Genomic DNA, 17214 nt, shown 5'->3' on the forward strand with positions numbered 1-17214 from the left:
TTATTGCTAAGGATTCTGGTCAACACTAGGCTGTTAGTAGTGAAGTTTTGGGGAAGTCCAAAGTTGTATGCAAATTTTTGTGCAGGGGGTTGGCAGTCCTAACCCTAGTGTTATTCAAGGGCCAACTGTATTTTCAAAGATACGCAACTTCACTCTCAGAAAAATGCACACTAATGCTGGCAAAGTATATTCCTCAAAAATTCTGGTGATGCAATGTGCTTATAAGGAAATGGAGCAATGGGAACTCTGATGCACTTGGTGGGAATAGAAATTTATAGTCTTGGAAAATGGCATTACCTAGTGAATCTGCAGATGCATATACCCAATCACTCAAAAATTCTACTCCTAGACAGCCCTTGTACATGAATACTAGGTAAAAGTATTAAACTATTTATAGCAGTATTACTTTTAAATAAATCCTATTATAGTCAAAATTGAATATTACATACCAGTGAAAATAATCCTTAGCTCATTGGTTAAATCTCAAAAACATAATTTTAAGGAAAAATGCTATTTTGGAAGAATATTTGTAATATGAATTTATATAAGAGTCAAAACACAATAAAGTATTTAATATTTTAATATTTAAAGAGCTATATGTATATAGCAAAACTAGAGAGAAGCAAAAGGATGATCAAGTCAGGATTACATTTGTTGAGAGAGGATACAACAGTATTGAGTTCTACGGGGAATGTCAGATACACAGTTAATTTTCAGTTCCTTAAATTTGTGGTAGATGCTTGGTGGTTTTACTGTTGCTTCAAGCAGTATATGAAGTTTATATGTCATATTTGGTGTATATTTCACATAAAATTCTGTTTTAAAAAGGAAGTGTGAGAGTTGAGTTATCCCACTGCAAAATAGTTGTAAAAGTTAAAATGATTCTTTATATTTTTCTAAAACTGCTGGGAATATTGCAATATTATTAAAATGGTATTATAGGTTTCTTAGCCAGGCTTACAGTTTAATGTAGGATTACAAGATTGAAGCATATACCCTTAAGGTTATAAATAAATCTATTCAAAATACGTGTGTATGTGTGTGTTTTTCTTTAAATGCTCTATGGGAGGCATTTATGAGTTAAGAGTACTCATAGGTACTACTCTATTAATAATTAACTTTTGACCTTAACCATTTGTCTAGACTTCAGTTTTTCTTTATTTTAAAGTTAAGGGGGTTGGAGTAGGTAACTTCCAGAGACCAGATTTTTATAAATACAGATGTGTAGTTTTTTAATTGTTAAAAATCATTTCTTAAATCCTTATCTCTGTGTAATAGTCTGCTGGATTATACTCCAAACTTTGTACGACTGAATGGCTTGGTTTGTAACCGTTTCCACCAATCTTCCCATTTATTTTTGGCATGAATAAGACAGACCTTATCCTTGAGTCGTATGCTTTTTAAAGAAGGTTGTGGAGTGCAGGGTTTCTTAGGTGACAGATTGCAGACCTTTGGGTTTCACTACATGCATTTAGGGGCTGCACAAGTTCTCAGCGAAAATACTTTTAATGTTGTATTTATAGTTAAATCTTAATAGGGAAATTTAATACTAGCATGCTCTGTACCATCCATGTACACTTTATAATAAGAACTGCTTTGTGATTTTTTTTTTTCTTACTGGTACCAAATATTTTAATTGATGCAAGCTAATGAGCAGATAGCACTCCTACAAAATGCCGTTTTTCCTGTTTATGACGAAACTAAAACAGAGAGGTTTAGTAACTTGGTCAGAGTCCAGCAACTTACACGCTTATTGCATGACTGAGACAGGAACCTGGATGGTGTGTTAAAGTGTGTCCTCTTAATCATTAAGCTGGACTTTCTAGTTACAAGGACAGACCTCCTTTGTCATCTTTCTGGGCCTCCGTTTCATCGTTTGTAAAATGGATATAATACATATCTCCTACAGTTGCTCCTGAGTATTAATAAAGAATTATAAATTGCTTAGCACTGTAGCATATGGTAATGCTTAATAAATGTTCACTGTTGTGATTCTAATTGCTGTCCTAACTGCTGTTAGCACTATCAAAAGGATAATTCTTTGCAAGGTGTGTTTCCACTTTTTTTTTTTTTAGAATTACTTACTTAGAGCCTGATTGAAGATCCAGTCTGGTATTTTTTAGGCCTAAGGTCTCTCTCAAATTTGTGGCCGTACATTTATTCAAACTAGACTAAATAGGTCTATTTTACCATGTAAATTGTATTTACTATGTGTATTCCTCTTTTTAAGAAAATGCTAATTACATCCTCATTAATAACAGGATGGGTAATATTAGAATAGTTGTTAATATTTAATCTGCAACTCCAGAGAAGTCTCCAGGGGTAATAAGGAGATTTGGTAAATCCTGTGATTAAACTGGAGAACCTATTTTCCCGTTGGCTTTTTTGCCTCTACCAAGATGTTTAGGATAGAGGCTAAGTCCACAGACTCTGGGGCCATATTATGTGGGTTTGTATCACCTTTTGGCTTTGTCATAACCTTTGTAAGAGGCTGTCTGGCACCTGGAATGCTCGTAAATGGTAACTAATAGTATTGTTACTTGTGGGAGGAAACAATGGAAACAATTTCCCAAATCTGGGAAAATGAGGAGAGTGGACAGAGAAAATAGTTACTGAAAGGATTTGAATGTGACAGTAATGACTTTGCTGAATCTGTGGTATAACATGGGACTGTCATCACTGAGTGCACTTTGTCTTTTTTGCTCTAGGTTGGTTTTTTTGTGAAGAGAGGATGTTCCAAAGGAATGGTTGAAATTGAATTGTAAGTGTCAAAACTGCTGAAACCCCTTTTTCCTGTACGGTTTCGTTATGTTCATGCTTTCGTGATGACTTTAGAAAACATAGCATTATGGCATAACTATTAGAAATAATATTTAAAGGATGTTTTATCCAGATAAGTCATTTTTTATGCATCTTTTAAAATCCAAATTGTAAGATTTTTCTTTCAGTAGATTTCCTAAAGAAATTACCTCTTTTGACAGCCATTTCTGATGTGTCAGAGTTAGTATTCAAGGTGAAACCAGTTAACCATCCTTAGTGTATGTACTCTCAGTCTTTAAAACACAGATAAGCCCATTGTTTAGTTGATTTTTAGTGAGTGTTGTTTTTTGGAGTGTTCATAGAAAGTCATGAACTTTTTGAGCTTAAGTAGCTTTTAAAGATCATCTGATAGCTTCATCATTTTTATAGCATATGGGGAAATGATCTTTTTACTCAAAAGTGGGAGAATGCTTTATTTATGTAAAGAGAAATAGGCAAAAAAATATAGGCACACATAGAAATAAGAGAAAACAAGATTATGCTCAATTTATTAAAATGTAACGATAGTGTTTTACTGAAAGATACAAAACTAAGACCTGAATTAATGGAGAAGCATACTATGTTCCTAGAAACATAAATATTCACTTTCAACATTTTCAATCCTTTCAAATTAACATATAAATTTGATACAGTTCCAACCAGAGTATCAACAGGTAAGTGTACAAGTTGATTCTAAAGTACATTTGGGAGGGAGAAAAAAATGTTCTGGAAAACCCAAGAAGATTTTGAAAAAGCAGAATAATGAATAAGGTGTCTGTGTACCAGATGTTAAAGTATATTATAAAGCTGTTGATAATAAGGTATTAGTACAGAAAATTAGAGAAGCAGATTGAAAAAGGCAGGGAGATCTAAATGTATATGAGAATTTATTATAAAGATGGCAGTTTAAGTGTAGGCTATAAATTACTGGAATTGAGGTGAACTAATTGGCTATTAATTTTTATAAACAAATTTAGAGCTTTATCAAACATCTGACTCATAGATCTAGAGGTGCTAAAGGCTGAGTGAAAAACTATGTAACTTTGAAAAAAATAGAAAAAATATGTATTATTTTTTAAATCTTAGGAAAGGAAAAGGCTATTTCAAGCAGAATAGGATACCAAAAACCATAAAAAGGAAGATCGGAAATTTAGATTCTATACAAATCCAGTTGAAAATAATGGTACCGCAGTTAAAAATGAATGATGGGAGAAAACATTTTCAGCACAAATAACATGTACATGTCTCAAAATTACCAAAATACCAGTGTCTCATGCAAGTCAGTAAGAATTACAAACAACTTACAGAATATAAGCAAAGAAATTTAACACTAAGTAAAATAAATGGCCAATAAGTATAAAAAGGATACAACTCATTAGTTAAAACTCATGAGTTTTGAAGGAAATCAAAATGAGAATTTTTTTCCTTTGAGTTTAGAAAAATTTTTAAGTAAAATTTAGTAATATGAAGGTGTAGAGAAGTGAATCCTGTCATGCACGTGGGAACATAAGCAGTACATCTTATTTGGCAGTAATAATAGATTTTAAATAATCTTCGATCCAGTTACTATTCTAGAGAATGTTTACTCATTTGGACAAAATTAGCTTTTTCCTAATTGTAATAGTGAAAACTTACAACCCCTTCAGAAGTGTACCACCATCTGATAAATGGCTGAACAAAATGTGATGTATTCATTAAAGAACATCTTACTCAGCTGTAGAAAGGAATGAAGCGCTGTTAGATCTGACAACATGGGGGAACCCGGAGAGCATGCTTCGTGCAAGAAGCCAGACACCAGTACTGCCCGCTGTGTGATTCCACGTCTTCGGGAGGTCCAGAATAGGCAAATCCATAGAGACGAAATAGATTGCTTGGGAATGAGGGGAAGATAGAGTTGGGAGTGACCGCTGAACAGGTTTGGGCTCCTTTTTGGGTTGGTGATGACATTTCGGAATTAGGTGGTGGTGTTGGTGGCAGAACCGTGTACATTTGTTAAAAACTGTTGTTGATACACATACTCCTTCAGCTGTACACCTGAAAATGGTTAAAATGGTAAATTTTATGTTATGTACATTCTACCACAATAAAAAAGCATGGATTTATATATATAAAATGGATTATATGATAGGTGTTATATGTCATTTTTATAAAATTGCCAAAAATATTCCTGTGTTAGCCTTGGTGCTGTCCATAGCTCACAGTGGTTTCTTAGATACTGCAACTGAAACAAACTGTGCCGGTATATTTATAAAATACAGAGGGAATATTAATATATATAAAATACAGAGGGAGTATTAATATGTACATTTCAAAGTCCTTTATGGGTGGCTGCAGGTGTTAAGCACTTGTGATTTTTTGCTCTGAATCACCAAGGCCCGGTTGTTTTCTTGGTTATCTAAAGAGGTAGACTTTTTGGTACATAATAACTACTAGCTGTAATAACCTAACTGGTGAGCAAAACCAGAGTTCTGTTGCCAGAACTACAGGGGAGGTCTCCCTTTCTCCCAAACTCTTTTAGCTACATTGTGGTCACTTGTTGGGAATACAAACAATAATTGGCTCCTCCTTAGTTGAGATTGTTACTGCTATTGAACAATGTGTTAACTGGTCATACACTGTTTGAATGGAGCAGTGGATGGAATAATGTCTAGCATACATATATGCGGTCATTTTCAAGTATTTGAAAATGAGGGAGGGGCAGATAAATACATAGGTAAAATACATATGACATTGGATGGTGATTAGTGTTAGGTAGAAGACTGAGCAGAAAAGGAGGATAGGGAGGGAGTGCCAGAGTGAAGTTTACAGCATTAAATTGGGTGATCAAGAAAGTTCCCACTCAGAAGAAAGTACCTGAGCAAAGACTTGAAGGAGATAAGGCGTTGAGTATGGAGATACTTGGGGAAACACCATGTCAGCATCTGCAGATACTAAGAAAGACTGAAGTGGTACCCAGTGTGTTTGCCTTGAACTGAACAAGAGGATAGTGAGAGATAAGGTCTGAGAATATCAAGGAGCCAGCTCATAGGGCCTTGTAGGCCAGTGTAAGGACTTTGCGTTTGAGTAAGCTGTGAACCCACCAGGATTTGAGCAGAGAAGTGGCATGACCTAGGTGTCCTCTGTAGTAGTCTTAGCCTCCTTGGTTTTTTTTCTTTTTCCCCTTGATTTGAAAAAATTGATTTGTCTGTTTCCTCAGTCTTTGTCAGTGAATTGATTTCTGGCTTGTGGTTTTCCTCTTACATCATGGTTTTCTGTTTCATTATTTTCTATACTAATTCTGGAAACTTTTGTTTTTTGTTTTTTTCTTAATTTCTTGATATGGATATTTTTTACACAAATTTTTAGTCTTGTTTTCCTCCGTATAATCATCTAAGGCAAAAAAATTTCCCTCTCAATATTGCTTGAGCTCTTTCTCCCAAATTTTGGTATGTAACATTTTCCTATTTTTCAGTTCTGTTCATTTTCTTTGAGTTCATAATTAGAAGTTGTTTCAAATTCTGATGTAGTAATTTTCTTGTTATTTTAGTGTTGATTTCCACTTTGATAGTAGTTCTGTGGTAAAAAAAATACATATATTATAAAAATAGAAAATTACATGTTATATTTGTTACTGTATATATTCTATATTACATGTTACTGTATGGTCTGATTTATAGTAATATAGTATATGGGCCAATATATAGTAATATATATGTATAGTAATACTATATATAGCATATATAATGAATAATAATACATAGTAAAATTATATATTGCTGTATTATACGTATAGTGTATATTGTATGTTTTATTATATATACATATATATAACCTTATAGTAATACATAGTGTAATATATAGTAATATATGTAAATATATGGTCCTATACCAACCCTTGGAAATTTGTTAAGGTATCCTTTCTGTAGTGAGCTTACATAATTGTTACCCACTGGGTTGAAAGAATGAGTTGAGTACTTCTGCTCTTGTTATGTGCAGTGTTCTCTGTCCATTAGTGCAAGCTGATTAATTATATTGTTAAAGCTTGTATATTTTTGCTGATTTCAGTCATCCCATCGATTCTTTAATTACTGAGAAAGGTATATTACATTTTCCCTCTATGTAGATGTATCAGTTAACCTTGTCCTATCAATTTTTGCTTTAGCTTCAGGATACAGCTAAGATTCAGATTGTTCTATCTTCCTAGTGGAGTTGAACTTTCTGTTATGTACTGATTTTATCTTTTGATGCATTTCCCTTAGAATATGTTTTAATTTGCCACTAGTGTAGTTGGCGGCTTTCTTTTTTTTTTTTTTTTGTAAAGATTTTATTTATTTATTTGATAGAGATCACAAGTAGAGAGGCAGGCAGAGAGAGAGGAGGAAGCAGGCTCCCCGCCGAGCAGAGAGCCCAATGTGGGGCTTGATCCCAGGACCCTGAGATCATGACCAGAGCTGAAGGCAGAGGCTTTAACCCACTGAGCCACTCAGGTGCCCTGGCAGCTTTCTTTCTTAAGTGTTTTCCAAATTATCTTTTTTTATTCATTAATTTCAAGTTTTTAATACCTTTCGTATCTCGTTTCAACATGTATAGTTGGGTGGTGTTTACATAGCCTTTTTTTTTTTTTTTTTTTTTTTAAGATTTTATTAATTTATTTGACAGAGAGAGACACTGTGAGAGAGGGAGTACAAGCAGAGGGAGTGGGAGAGGGAGAAGCAGGCTTCCCGCAGAGCAGGGAGCCTGATACGGGGCTCGATCCCAGGATGCTGGGATCACGACCTGAGTCGAAGGCAGGGGCTTAACCCACTGAGCCACCCAGGCACCCCTACATAGCCTTTTAAATAGTGCTTATCCATTACATTTATTGGTTTATATGTTGGGACTTATTTTTACTGCCTTATTTTGTGCTTTTTATTTGTTATATTTTTCAGTATTTCTTTTCTCTCTTGACTTTGTTCGGATTTTTGTGTAATTTTTCTTTACTGTTTTGGAAATTATTCATTCTTGTATTAACAGTTGTTAGAATTTTTAACACATATACTTGAATTTGAGTCTAGACCAAAATGTCTGTATCTTCCTATTGAATAAAGACCTTAGAGTTTTTATTTGAATACCTTGTCTGAACTATTTTAATTTTGTCTTGTCTTTTAAACTCTTTTAGACATAATAACTACTATCAATTTCTGTTGTCAGTGTTTGTTTAGAATTGTCTCATGTGTCTTTGGTTTGTCTTGCTTTTATTTTTTCTTGCATTTTTGTTATTTCCTTTGAGATCACTTTCTTTCCACCAGAGGGTATTTTTAAAAGTTTTCTTTAATGAGGATCTTCTAGTGGAGTGTTCAGTTTTTGTCTGAAAATGATGTTCTTTTGCTCTAAGTCTTTTTTTTTTTTAATTTTTATTAACATATAATGTATTATTAGTCCCAAGGCTACAGGTCTGTGAATTGCCAGGTTTACACACTTCACAGCACTCACCAAGTACATACCTTCCCCATTGTCCATAACCCAACCACCCTTCCCTACCCCCTTTCCCCCGGCAACCCTCAGTTTGTTTTGTGAGATTAAGAGTCTCTTATGGTTTGTCTCCTGCCCGATCCCATCTTGTTTCATTTTTCCCTTCCCTACCCCCCAGATCCCCCACTTGCCTCTCAACTTCCTCATATCAGGGAGATCATATGATAGTTTTCTTTCTCTGATTGACTTATTTCGCTCAGCATAATACCCTCTAGTTCCATCCATGTCGTCGCAAATGGCAAGATTTCATTTCTTTTGATGACTGCATAGTATTCTACTGTGTACACACACACACCCCCCACATCATCTTTATCCATTCATCTGTTGATGGACATCTAGGTTCTTTTCATAGTTTGGCTATTGTGGATATTGCTTCTATGAACATTCGGGTGCATGTGCCCCTTCAGATCACTACATTTGTATCTTTAGGGTAAATATCCATTAGTGCGATTGCTGGGCCATAAGGTAGCTCTATTTTCAACTTTTTGAGGAACCTCCATGCTGTTTTCCATAGTGGCTGCACCAGCTTGTGTTCCCACCAACAGTGTAGGAGGGTTCCCCTTTCTCCACATCCTCGCCAGCATCTGTTGTTTCCTGACTTGCTAATTTTAGCCATTCTGACTGGCGTGAGGTGGTATCTCATTGTGGTTTTGATTTGTATCTCCCTGATGCCAAGTGATATGGAGCACTTTCATGTGTCTGTTGGCCATCTGAATGTCTTCTTTGCAGAAATGTCTGTCCATGTCCTCTGCCCATTTCTTGATTGGATTATTTGTTCTTTGGGTGTTGAGTTTGATAAGTTCTTATAGATTTTGGATACTAGTCCTTTATCTGATATGTCATTTGCAAATATCTTCTCCCATTCTGTCTGTTGTCTTTTGGTTTTGTTGACTGTTTCCTTTGCTGTGCAAAAGCTTTTGATCTTGATGAAGTCCCAATAGTTCATTTTTGCCCTTGCTTCCCTTGCCTTTGGTGATGTTCCTAGGAAGAAGTTGCTGCGGCTGAGGTCGAAGAGGTTGCTGCCTGTGTTCTCCTCAAGGATTTTGATGGATTCCTGTCTCACATTGAGGTCTTTCATCCATTTGGAGTCTGTTTTTGTGTGTAGTGTAAGGAAAGGGTCCAGTTTCATTTTTTTACATGTAGCTGTCCAGTTGTCCTAATACCTTTGTTGAAGGGATTGTCTTTTTTCCATTGGACATTTTTTCCTGCTTTGTTGAAGATTAGTTGACTATAGAGTTGAGGGTCTATTTCTGGGCTCTCTATTCTGTTCCATTGATCTATGTGTCTGTTTTTGTGCCAGTACCATACTGTCTTGATGATGACAGCTTTGTAATAGAGCTTGAAGTCTGGAATTGTGATGCCACCAACGATGGCTTTCTTTTTCAACATTCCTCTGGCTATTCGAGGTCTTTTCTGGTTCTATATAAATTTTAGGATTATTTGTTCCATTTCTGTGAAAAAAATGGATGGTATTTTGATAGGTATTGCATTAAACGTGTAGATTGCTTTAGGTAGCATAGACATTTTCACAATATTTGTTCTTAAATCCATGAGCATGGAACATTTTTCTGTTTCTTTGTGTCTTCCTCAGTTTTTTTCATGAGTACTTTATAGTTTTCTGAGTACAGATTCTTTGCCTCTTTGGTTAGGTTTATTCCTAGGTATCTTATGGTTTTGGTGGAATTGTGAATGGGATTGACTCCTTAATTTCGCTTTCTTCTGTCTTATTGTTGGTGTATAGAAATGCAACTGATTTCTGTGCATTGATTTTATATCTTGACACTTTACTGAATTCCTGTATGAGTTCTAGCAGTTGTGGAGTGGAGTCTTTGGGTTTTCCACATAAAGTATCATATCATCTGCAAAGAGTGAGAGTTTGACTTCTTCTTTGCTGATTTGGATGCCTTTAATTTCTTTTTGTTGTCTGATTGCTGAGGCTAGGACTTCTTGTACTATGTTGAATAGCAGTGGTGATAATGGACATCCCTGCCGTGTTCCTGACCTTAGCGGAAAAGCTTTCAGTTTTTCTCCATTGAGAATGATATTTGCGGTGGGTTTTTCATAGATGGTTTTGATGATATTGAGGTATGTACCCTCAACCCCTACACTTTGAAGAGTTTTGCTCAAGAAAGGATGCTGTACTTTGTCAAATGCTTTTTCAGCATCTATTGAGAGTATCATATGTTTCTTGTTTTTTCTTTTATTAATGTGTTGTATCACATTGATTGATTCATGGATGTTGAACCAACCTTGCAGCCCTGGAATAAATCCCACTTAGTCATGGTGAATAATCCTTTTAATGTACTGTTGGATCCTATTGGCTAGTATTTTGGTGAGAATTTTCGCATCTCTGTTCATCAAGGATATTGGTCTGTAATTCTCTTTTTTGATGGGATCTTTGTCTGGTTTTGGGATCAAGGTAATGCTGGCCTCATAGAATGAGCTTGGAAGTTTTCCTTCCATTTCTGTTTTTTTGGAACAATTTCAGGAGAATAGGAATTAATTCTTCTTTAAATGCTTGGTAGAATTCCCCAGGGAAGCCGTCTGGCCTTGGGCTCTCTTTTGTTGGGAGATTTTTGATGACTGGTTATGGGTCTGTTCAGGTTTTCTATTTCATCCTGGTTCAGTTGTGGTACTTTATATATCTCTAGGAATGCATCCTTTTCTTCCAGATTGTTAAGTTTGCTGGTGTATAGTTGCTCATAATATGTTCTTATAAGTTGGTTGTGATCTCTCCTCTTTCATTCATGATTTTATTTATTTGGGTCCTTTCTCTTTTCTTTTTGATAAGTCTGGCCAGGGGTTTATAAATTTTCTTAATTCTTTCAAAGAACTAGCTCCTAGTTTTGTTGGTTTGTTCTGTTTTTTGGTTTCTATTTCATTGATTTCGGCTCTGATCTTGATTATTTCTCTTCTCCTGCTGGGTTTAGGCTTTCTTTATTGTTCTTTCTCCAGCTCCTTTAGGTGTAGGATTAGGTTGTGTATTTGAGACCTTTCTTGTTTCTTGAGAAAGGCTTGTATTTCTGTTTTCCTCTCAGAACTGCCTTTGCTGTGTCCCATGGATTTTGAGCAGTTGTGCTTTCATTATCATTTGTTTCCATGAATTTTTTTCAATTCTTCTTTAATTCCTGGTTGACCTATTCATTCTTTAGTAGGATGCGCTTTAGTTTGCATGTATTTGGGTTCTTTCCAGCTTTCCTCTTGTGATTGAGTTTTAGCTTCAGAGCATTGTGGTCTGAAAATATGCAGGGAATGATCCCAATCTTTTGGTACCAGTTGAGACCTGATTTGGGACCCAGGATGTGATCTATTCTGGGGAATGTTCCATGTGCACTAGAGAAGAATGTGTATTCTGTTGCTTTGGGATGGAATGTTCTGAATATATCTGGTCCAGTGTGTCTTTTAAGGCCTTTATTTCCTTATTGATCTTTTGCTTGGATGATCTGTCCATTTCAGTGAGGGTGTTAAAGTCCCCTACTATTATTGTATTATTATTGATGTGTTTCTTTGATTTTGTTATTAATTGGTTTGTATAGTTGGCTGCTCTCATGTTAGGAGCATAGATATTTAAAATTGTTAGATCTTCTTGCTGGACAGACCCTTTGAGTATGGTAGAGTGTCCTTCCTCATCTCTTACGATAGTCTTTGGCTTAAAATCTAATTGATCTGATATAAGGGTTGCCACCCCAGCTTTCTTTTGATGTCCATTGGCATGGTGAATTGTTTTCCACCCCCTCACTTTAAATCTGGAGGTGTCTTTGGGTCTAAAATCAGTTTCTTGTAGACAGCATATTGATGTTTTTTTTTTTTTTTAATCAATCTGATACCCTGTGTCTTTTGATTGGGGCATTTAGCCCATTTACATTCAGGGTAACTATTGAGAGATATGAATTTAATGCCAGTGTGTTGCCTATAAGGTGACTGTTACTTTATATTGTCTCTGTTCCTTTCTGGCCTATTACTTTTAGGCTCTCTTTGGCTGGAGGACTCCTTTCAGTATTTCCTATAGAGCTGGTTTGGTGTTTACAAATTCTTTTAGTTTTTGTTTGTCCTGGAAGCTTTTTATCTCTCCTTCTATTTTCAGTGATAGCCTAGCTGGATATAGTATTCTTGACTGCATGTTTTTCTCAGTTAGTGCTCTGAATATATCGTGCCAGTCCTTTCTGGCCTGCCAGGTCTCTGTGGATAAGTCTGCTGCCAATCTGATATTTTTATCATTGTATGTTACAGACTTCTTGTCCCGGGCTGCTTTCAGGATTTTCTCTTTGTCGCTAAGACTTGTAAGTTTTATTATTAGATGACAAGGTGTGGACCTATTCTTACTGATTTTGAGGGGGGGGGTTCTCTGTGCCTCCTGGATTTTGATGTTTGTTCCCTTTGCCACATTAGGGAAATTCTCTACAATAATTCGCTCCAGTATACCTTCTGTTCCCCTCTCTCTTTCTTCTTCTTTTGGAATCCCAATTATTCTAATATTGTTTCATCTTACGGTATCATTTATCTCTCAAATTCTCCCCTCATTGTCCAGTAGTTGTTTGTCTCTCTTTTGCTCAGCTTCTTTATTCTCTCTCATTTGGTCTTCTGTATAACTAATTCTCTCTTCTGCCTCATTTATCCTAGCAGTAAGAGCCTCCATTTTTTATTGTACCTCATTAATAGCTTTTTTGACTTCAGCTTGGTTAGAATTTAGTTCTTTTATTTCTCCAGAAAGTGCTTTTATATCTCCAGACAGGATTTCTCTAATATCTTCCATGCATTTTTTGAGCCCAGCTAGCACCTTGAGAATCATCATTCTGAACTCTAGATCTGACATATTACCAACGTCTGTATTGATTAGGTCCCTAGCCTTTGGTACTGCCTCTTGTTCTTTTTTTTTTGTGGTGAGTTTTTCTGCCTTTTCATTTTACCCAGATAAGAATATATGAATGAGAGAATAAAATACTAAAAGGGTGGCAAAGACCCCCGAAAAATGTGCATTAACCAAATCAGAAGAGACCTCAAATTGTGGGGAGAAGGGCTAAAAAGAAGTTTAAAAAAAGAATTTAAAAAAGAAAATATATGTATTTGACTGTTGAATAGAACAGAGCCACCCGCTTGATTTTGGGAGTATTTTGGAGTATTTTAGAAGAAACTACCTCCTAAAATTTTTAAGAAAGAAAACACACACACACACACACACACACACACAATAAGGGTAAACATGGTGAAGGGATGGAATATGACTGTAAAGATGAAAATTTAAAAAAAAATTCTAAAAAAGGAGTTGATAAGTTGGTTGGGAAAAGAAAGAAAAAGAAAGTGGAGAGAATTTGCTCAGGCTGGAGATTAGAACAAACCCTGTGCTAGATTTAGGGTATATTTTGATCTATTAGAAGAAGTTGTATCCCAAAATTTTGTAGAAGAAAAAACCCTTTCAGAAAGCGGTCCTTTTGCCGTTTCTAGAATTGCTGCTCTTCTCTTCGATCTCCTGTTGGATTTTTAGGTGCTCGGAATGGTTTAATAACGATCTAGCTAATCTCCTGCTACCTGATGTCATCTCAGCCTGCTCTTCCTCCCCCATCTTGACCTACCCATTCTAAGTCTTGAAAGGTGTATTTGGTAGATATAAATTCTACATTGATAGGTCTTTTCTCAACACATGTGAAGTATAATTCCACAGTCTTCAGATGTGAATATAATCCTAGTTTCTTTGGCAGTAATTCTCTTTATCTCAAGTGCCTTTTTTTGGGGGTGGGGTCATTGGTTTCATGTGGCTCAAGTGTCTTTTGAAATCCTGTTTTTGGTGTTTTATAGTTTCACATCATATATTTAGATGTGGATTTATGTTTTTATTTATTTGCTTGGGATTTAACGAGCTTCTTAAATTTATGGTTTGGAAAATTCTTATCTATTATCTCTTCCTATATTACCACTGACCCTTTGTGTCTCCTTCCCTTTTAGAACTCCTATTAGATGTTAGGTTCTCTTACTCAGTCATCTGTGTCTCTTAACATTCTCCATATTTTTCATCTTTTTATGTCTTTGTGCTGCATTCTAGATCCATTTCCCTTTAGTTCTTCTTTAGATATAAGTAAATATTTTCAGTCTTCTATTTCTTGAAATATAGTGGATTTCCTTATTCTGTATTTGCCCATTAATTCAGTATGACTCTACTTTGTTATTTCTGCCAATTCTTACTCTTGGTTTTGTTTTCATGTATGTGTGTTTCCAGTAAGCTGCCCCTTTCTCTTTGAACTTTGTGTCAATTTTTTGAGGGTAAAGGTAGATTCCTGCTGAGGGAATTTTCACTATCTTATACAACAGACCACTGGGTACTTTCAATATACACAATTCTCAGTTTGTGCATTTTGGAACCCTAGGTATGTCATGTAACTGACTTAAGTATACTAATATATCTGAGACTAGGTCGAGGTTATTAACTGGCCTCAGGAGAAATTGTGGGTTGTTTTGTTTTGTTTTGTTTTGTTTTTTGCAGTTTAAGCCGTAGTTTGAGACAGGCAATTTACCTCACTGGTGGTGGTGGTGATGGTGATTATGGAGTCATTCTAGTTTACCCTTACATTGAGGGTATAGTCTTTTGGGGATGGTTTTTATTAGACTCTCTACCTTGGGTAGTTTGGGGCCTTCGTAGCTCCTCTCCTAGGAGATTATGAAAATGAATGTGTAAGGTTATTTGGTGGAACAGATACTCCCAAAGTAAAAGCCAGTTTTCATTTTTCAACTTCTGGATCTCCACCTGCCCTGGGATTTAGGCCAGATTTACTTGCTTTCATGCAAACTCATAAATGCATTTGTGAACATATTTTAATATTTCATTATTTGTAGTTCAGAACAAGAAGACCAACAGAGTACTTCATTAGTCATTCTGCTGGAAATGAAAATTTAAAATTACTTTCTTTTAAAGTTCTAATATCTTAATGTTTGGAGTGTTCTGATTACAGTATAGTCTATATACACGACATTTACAAAGTATCATTGTCATTTAGCCATTGAATACCAATAATTTATCTTTCTACCACATGCTGCTGATTCCCAGTGAAGAAGATGGATGGGAGGTGTGGAGCAGTAGTACTTCTAAAAGCAAGAAATAAGTAAATACCCTTCTTTCAGATTCTGTATTGCTTAATGTTCCTTTAAGAGGGCGTATGATATAGTCCCCTCTGAATTCAGAGTGGAGTACATGACAAGGAAGGCATGGGCTACCTGTATGACCAGGCTAGTTTTGATGTCTGGAACTGCTTATGCAAAAATCGGTTTTCATTCATTTATCTTCCAGTAGAGGAAGTTACAGCACTTAATTTTGTATGGTTGAATATACCAACCCATTTTGAATTGCAGTCAACGCATGTGATTGGAGAATAATAATTAAAGGATAAATAACTCCAGATATGTAAATCCTCTATCAGTGTTTGGAAATTAGTGTTGGCTTTGTTTTATTTTAATAGTTTAAATAATTGTGATGTTGAAAAAGTGGTAACTTACCTGTGATCAATTATGTATTATTACCAATAAATTATCAAGTTTTCCTTCTTTGGAGGGGCCAAAATTTCAAAAGGGATAAAAGTTATAATAATCCTGTCTGGCAACCTTTTTTGCAAGAGAATTTTGGAAATTATATTTTTAAAACGATATATGTATTTTGAACATAAAGATTTTTAAAATTATTTTTAACTAGGTTCAGAACTTCAGGAAATCTTGTAATTACCCGTGAGATTGACGTGGCAAAAAATCAGTCGTCTTGGTTCATCAACAAAAAATCTACAACCCAGAAAGTAGTAGAAGAGCAAGTTGCAGCCTTAAACATTCAAGTGGGCAATCTTTGCCAATTTCTACCTCAGGTATGAGAGAATTAAGTGTACACATGGTAGAATTTGTGTCCTCTTCATGCCATAGCAGAATCTAAATACTTTCCAAAAAATATTGTAATAGAGGCTATTTAAAGTAAGCCTCATAACTAATACTTTCTAACAGTTCTTTGTAAAAGGTGGCATTTCGTCTCATCTTATTGAAGTAATTTGGAAGATTTCAATTAATAAAAAGCTGAAAGTCTAAACTACAGAATATGGTAAAGGAAATAAAGTATTGTTTTTAAGTACAGTAACTTGCGTGGCCATGTGCTACAGTTTGTAGGCACTTAAAATTTTGGTAATAAACGACTTCTTAATCATGTTTTTATATAAAATATGTGATATACTAAAACTCTTAAATCTATAGATGTGCATTCTAAAACTTTGTTATATTTTAAGTTTTAGTAAAAATACCCTGAAAATGCACATAAAACGTTAAATTTCTTTGAGTGCTGTGTAGTGACTGAATTATAGTTCATTTTTTCAATTCAGAAATGACTTGATTACATATGTCCAAATTAAATAAAAATTTAAAATTTGAAAGCATTGTTATCTGATGTTCGATATGTCCAGAAGTAGTTGTTATAAATTTCCTTTTTCTTCTAACATTCCAGTTGATGTGTGGTAGATAATGGTTTCAGTCCAGGGAACTCTTTTTATCCCCAAGCTATTTATTATATGTATATAAACACTTTACCCTAGAAATATTGACCTAGAAAATTTTAAATGGTTCTTAGATGACAATTCATACCCTTTATCATTTTAAGAAATAATATATGAAGGACAGAGTTTGTATATATTGCACATCTTAACCGTTTTTTTTTTTTTAATGCATTTCATTTTAAGAAGCATGATCACTGAGTGAAATATGTTTTGAAGATATTTATGAATAGTAATAGTTGCAGAGCGCCTGGGTGGCACATTCAGTTACGTGTCTGACTCTTGGTTTCTGCTCAGGTCATGTTGTCAGGGTCGTAAGGTCGAGCCCTATGTTGGACTCTTTGCTGAGTTCAGAGTCTGCTTAAGTTTCTCTGTCCCTCTCCCATTCTAACAAATTAAGTCTTTTTTAAAAGTGATA

The 17214-nt window shown here is 35.2% G+C and overlaps 1 protein-coding gene across 1 annotated transcript in view; it reads left to right on the plus strand.

The window, feature by feature from the left end:
* Window positions 1-17214, plus strand: part of LOC111153572 (structural maintenance of chromosomes 5) — a 97209-nt gene that overhangs the window by 9618 nt on the left and 70377 nt on the right. Inside the window, exons 3-4 of the mRNA XM_022512679.1 lie at window positions 2709-2761; window positions 15965-16127. Coding sequence (XP_022368387.1) covers window positions 2709-2761; window positions 15965-16127 — 216 coding nt within the window. The remainder of the gene's footprint in view (window positions 1-2708; window positions 2762-15964; window positions 16128-17214) is intronic.

This window comes from Enhydra lutris, unplaced genomic scaffold (genome assembly GCF_002288905.1).
Source record: "Enhydra lutris kenyoni isolate GAN:26980312 unplaced genomic scaffold, ASM228890v2 scaffoldscaffold33, whole genome shotgun sequence".
Taxonomy (NCBI): domain Eukaryota; kingdom Metazoa; phylum Chordata; class Mammalia; order Carnivora; family Mustelidae; genus Enhydra; species Enhydra lutris.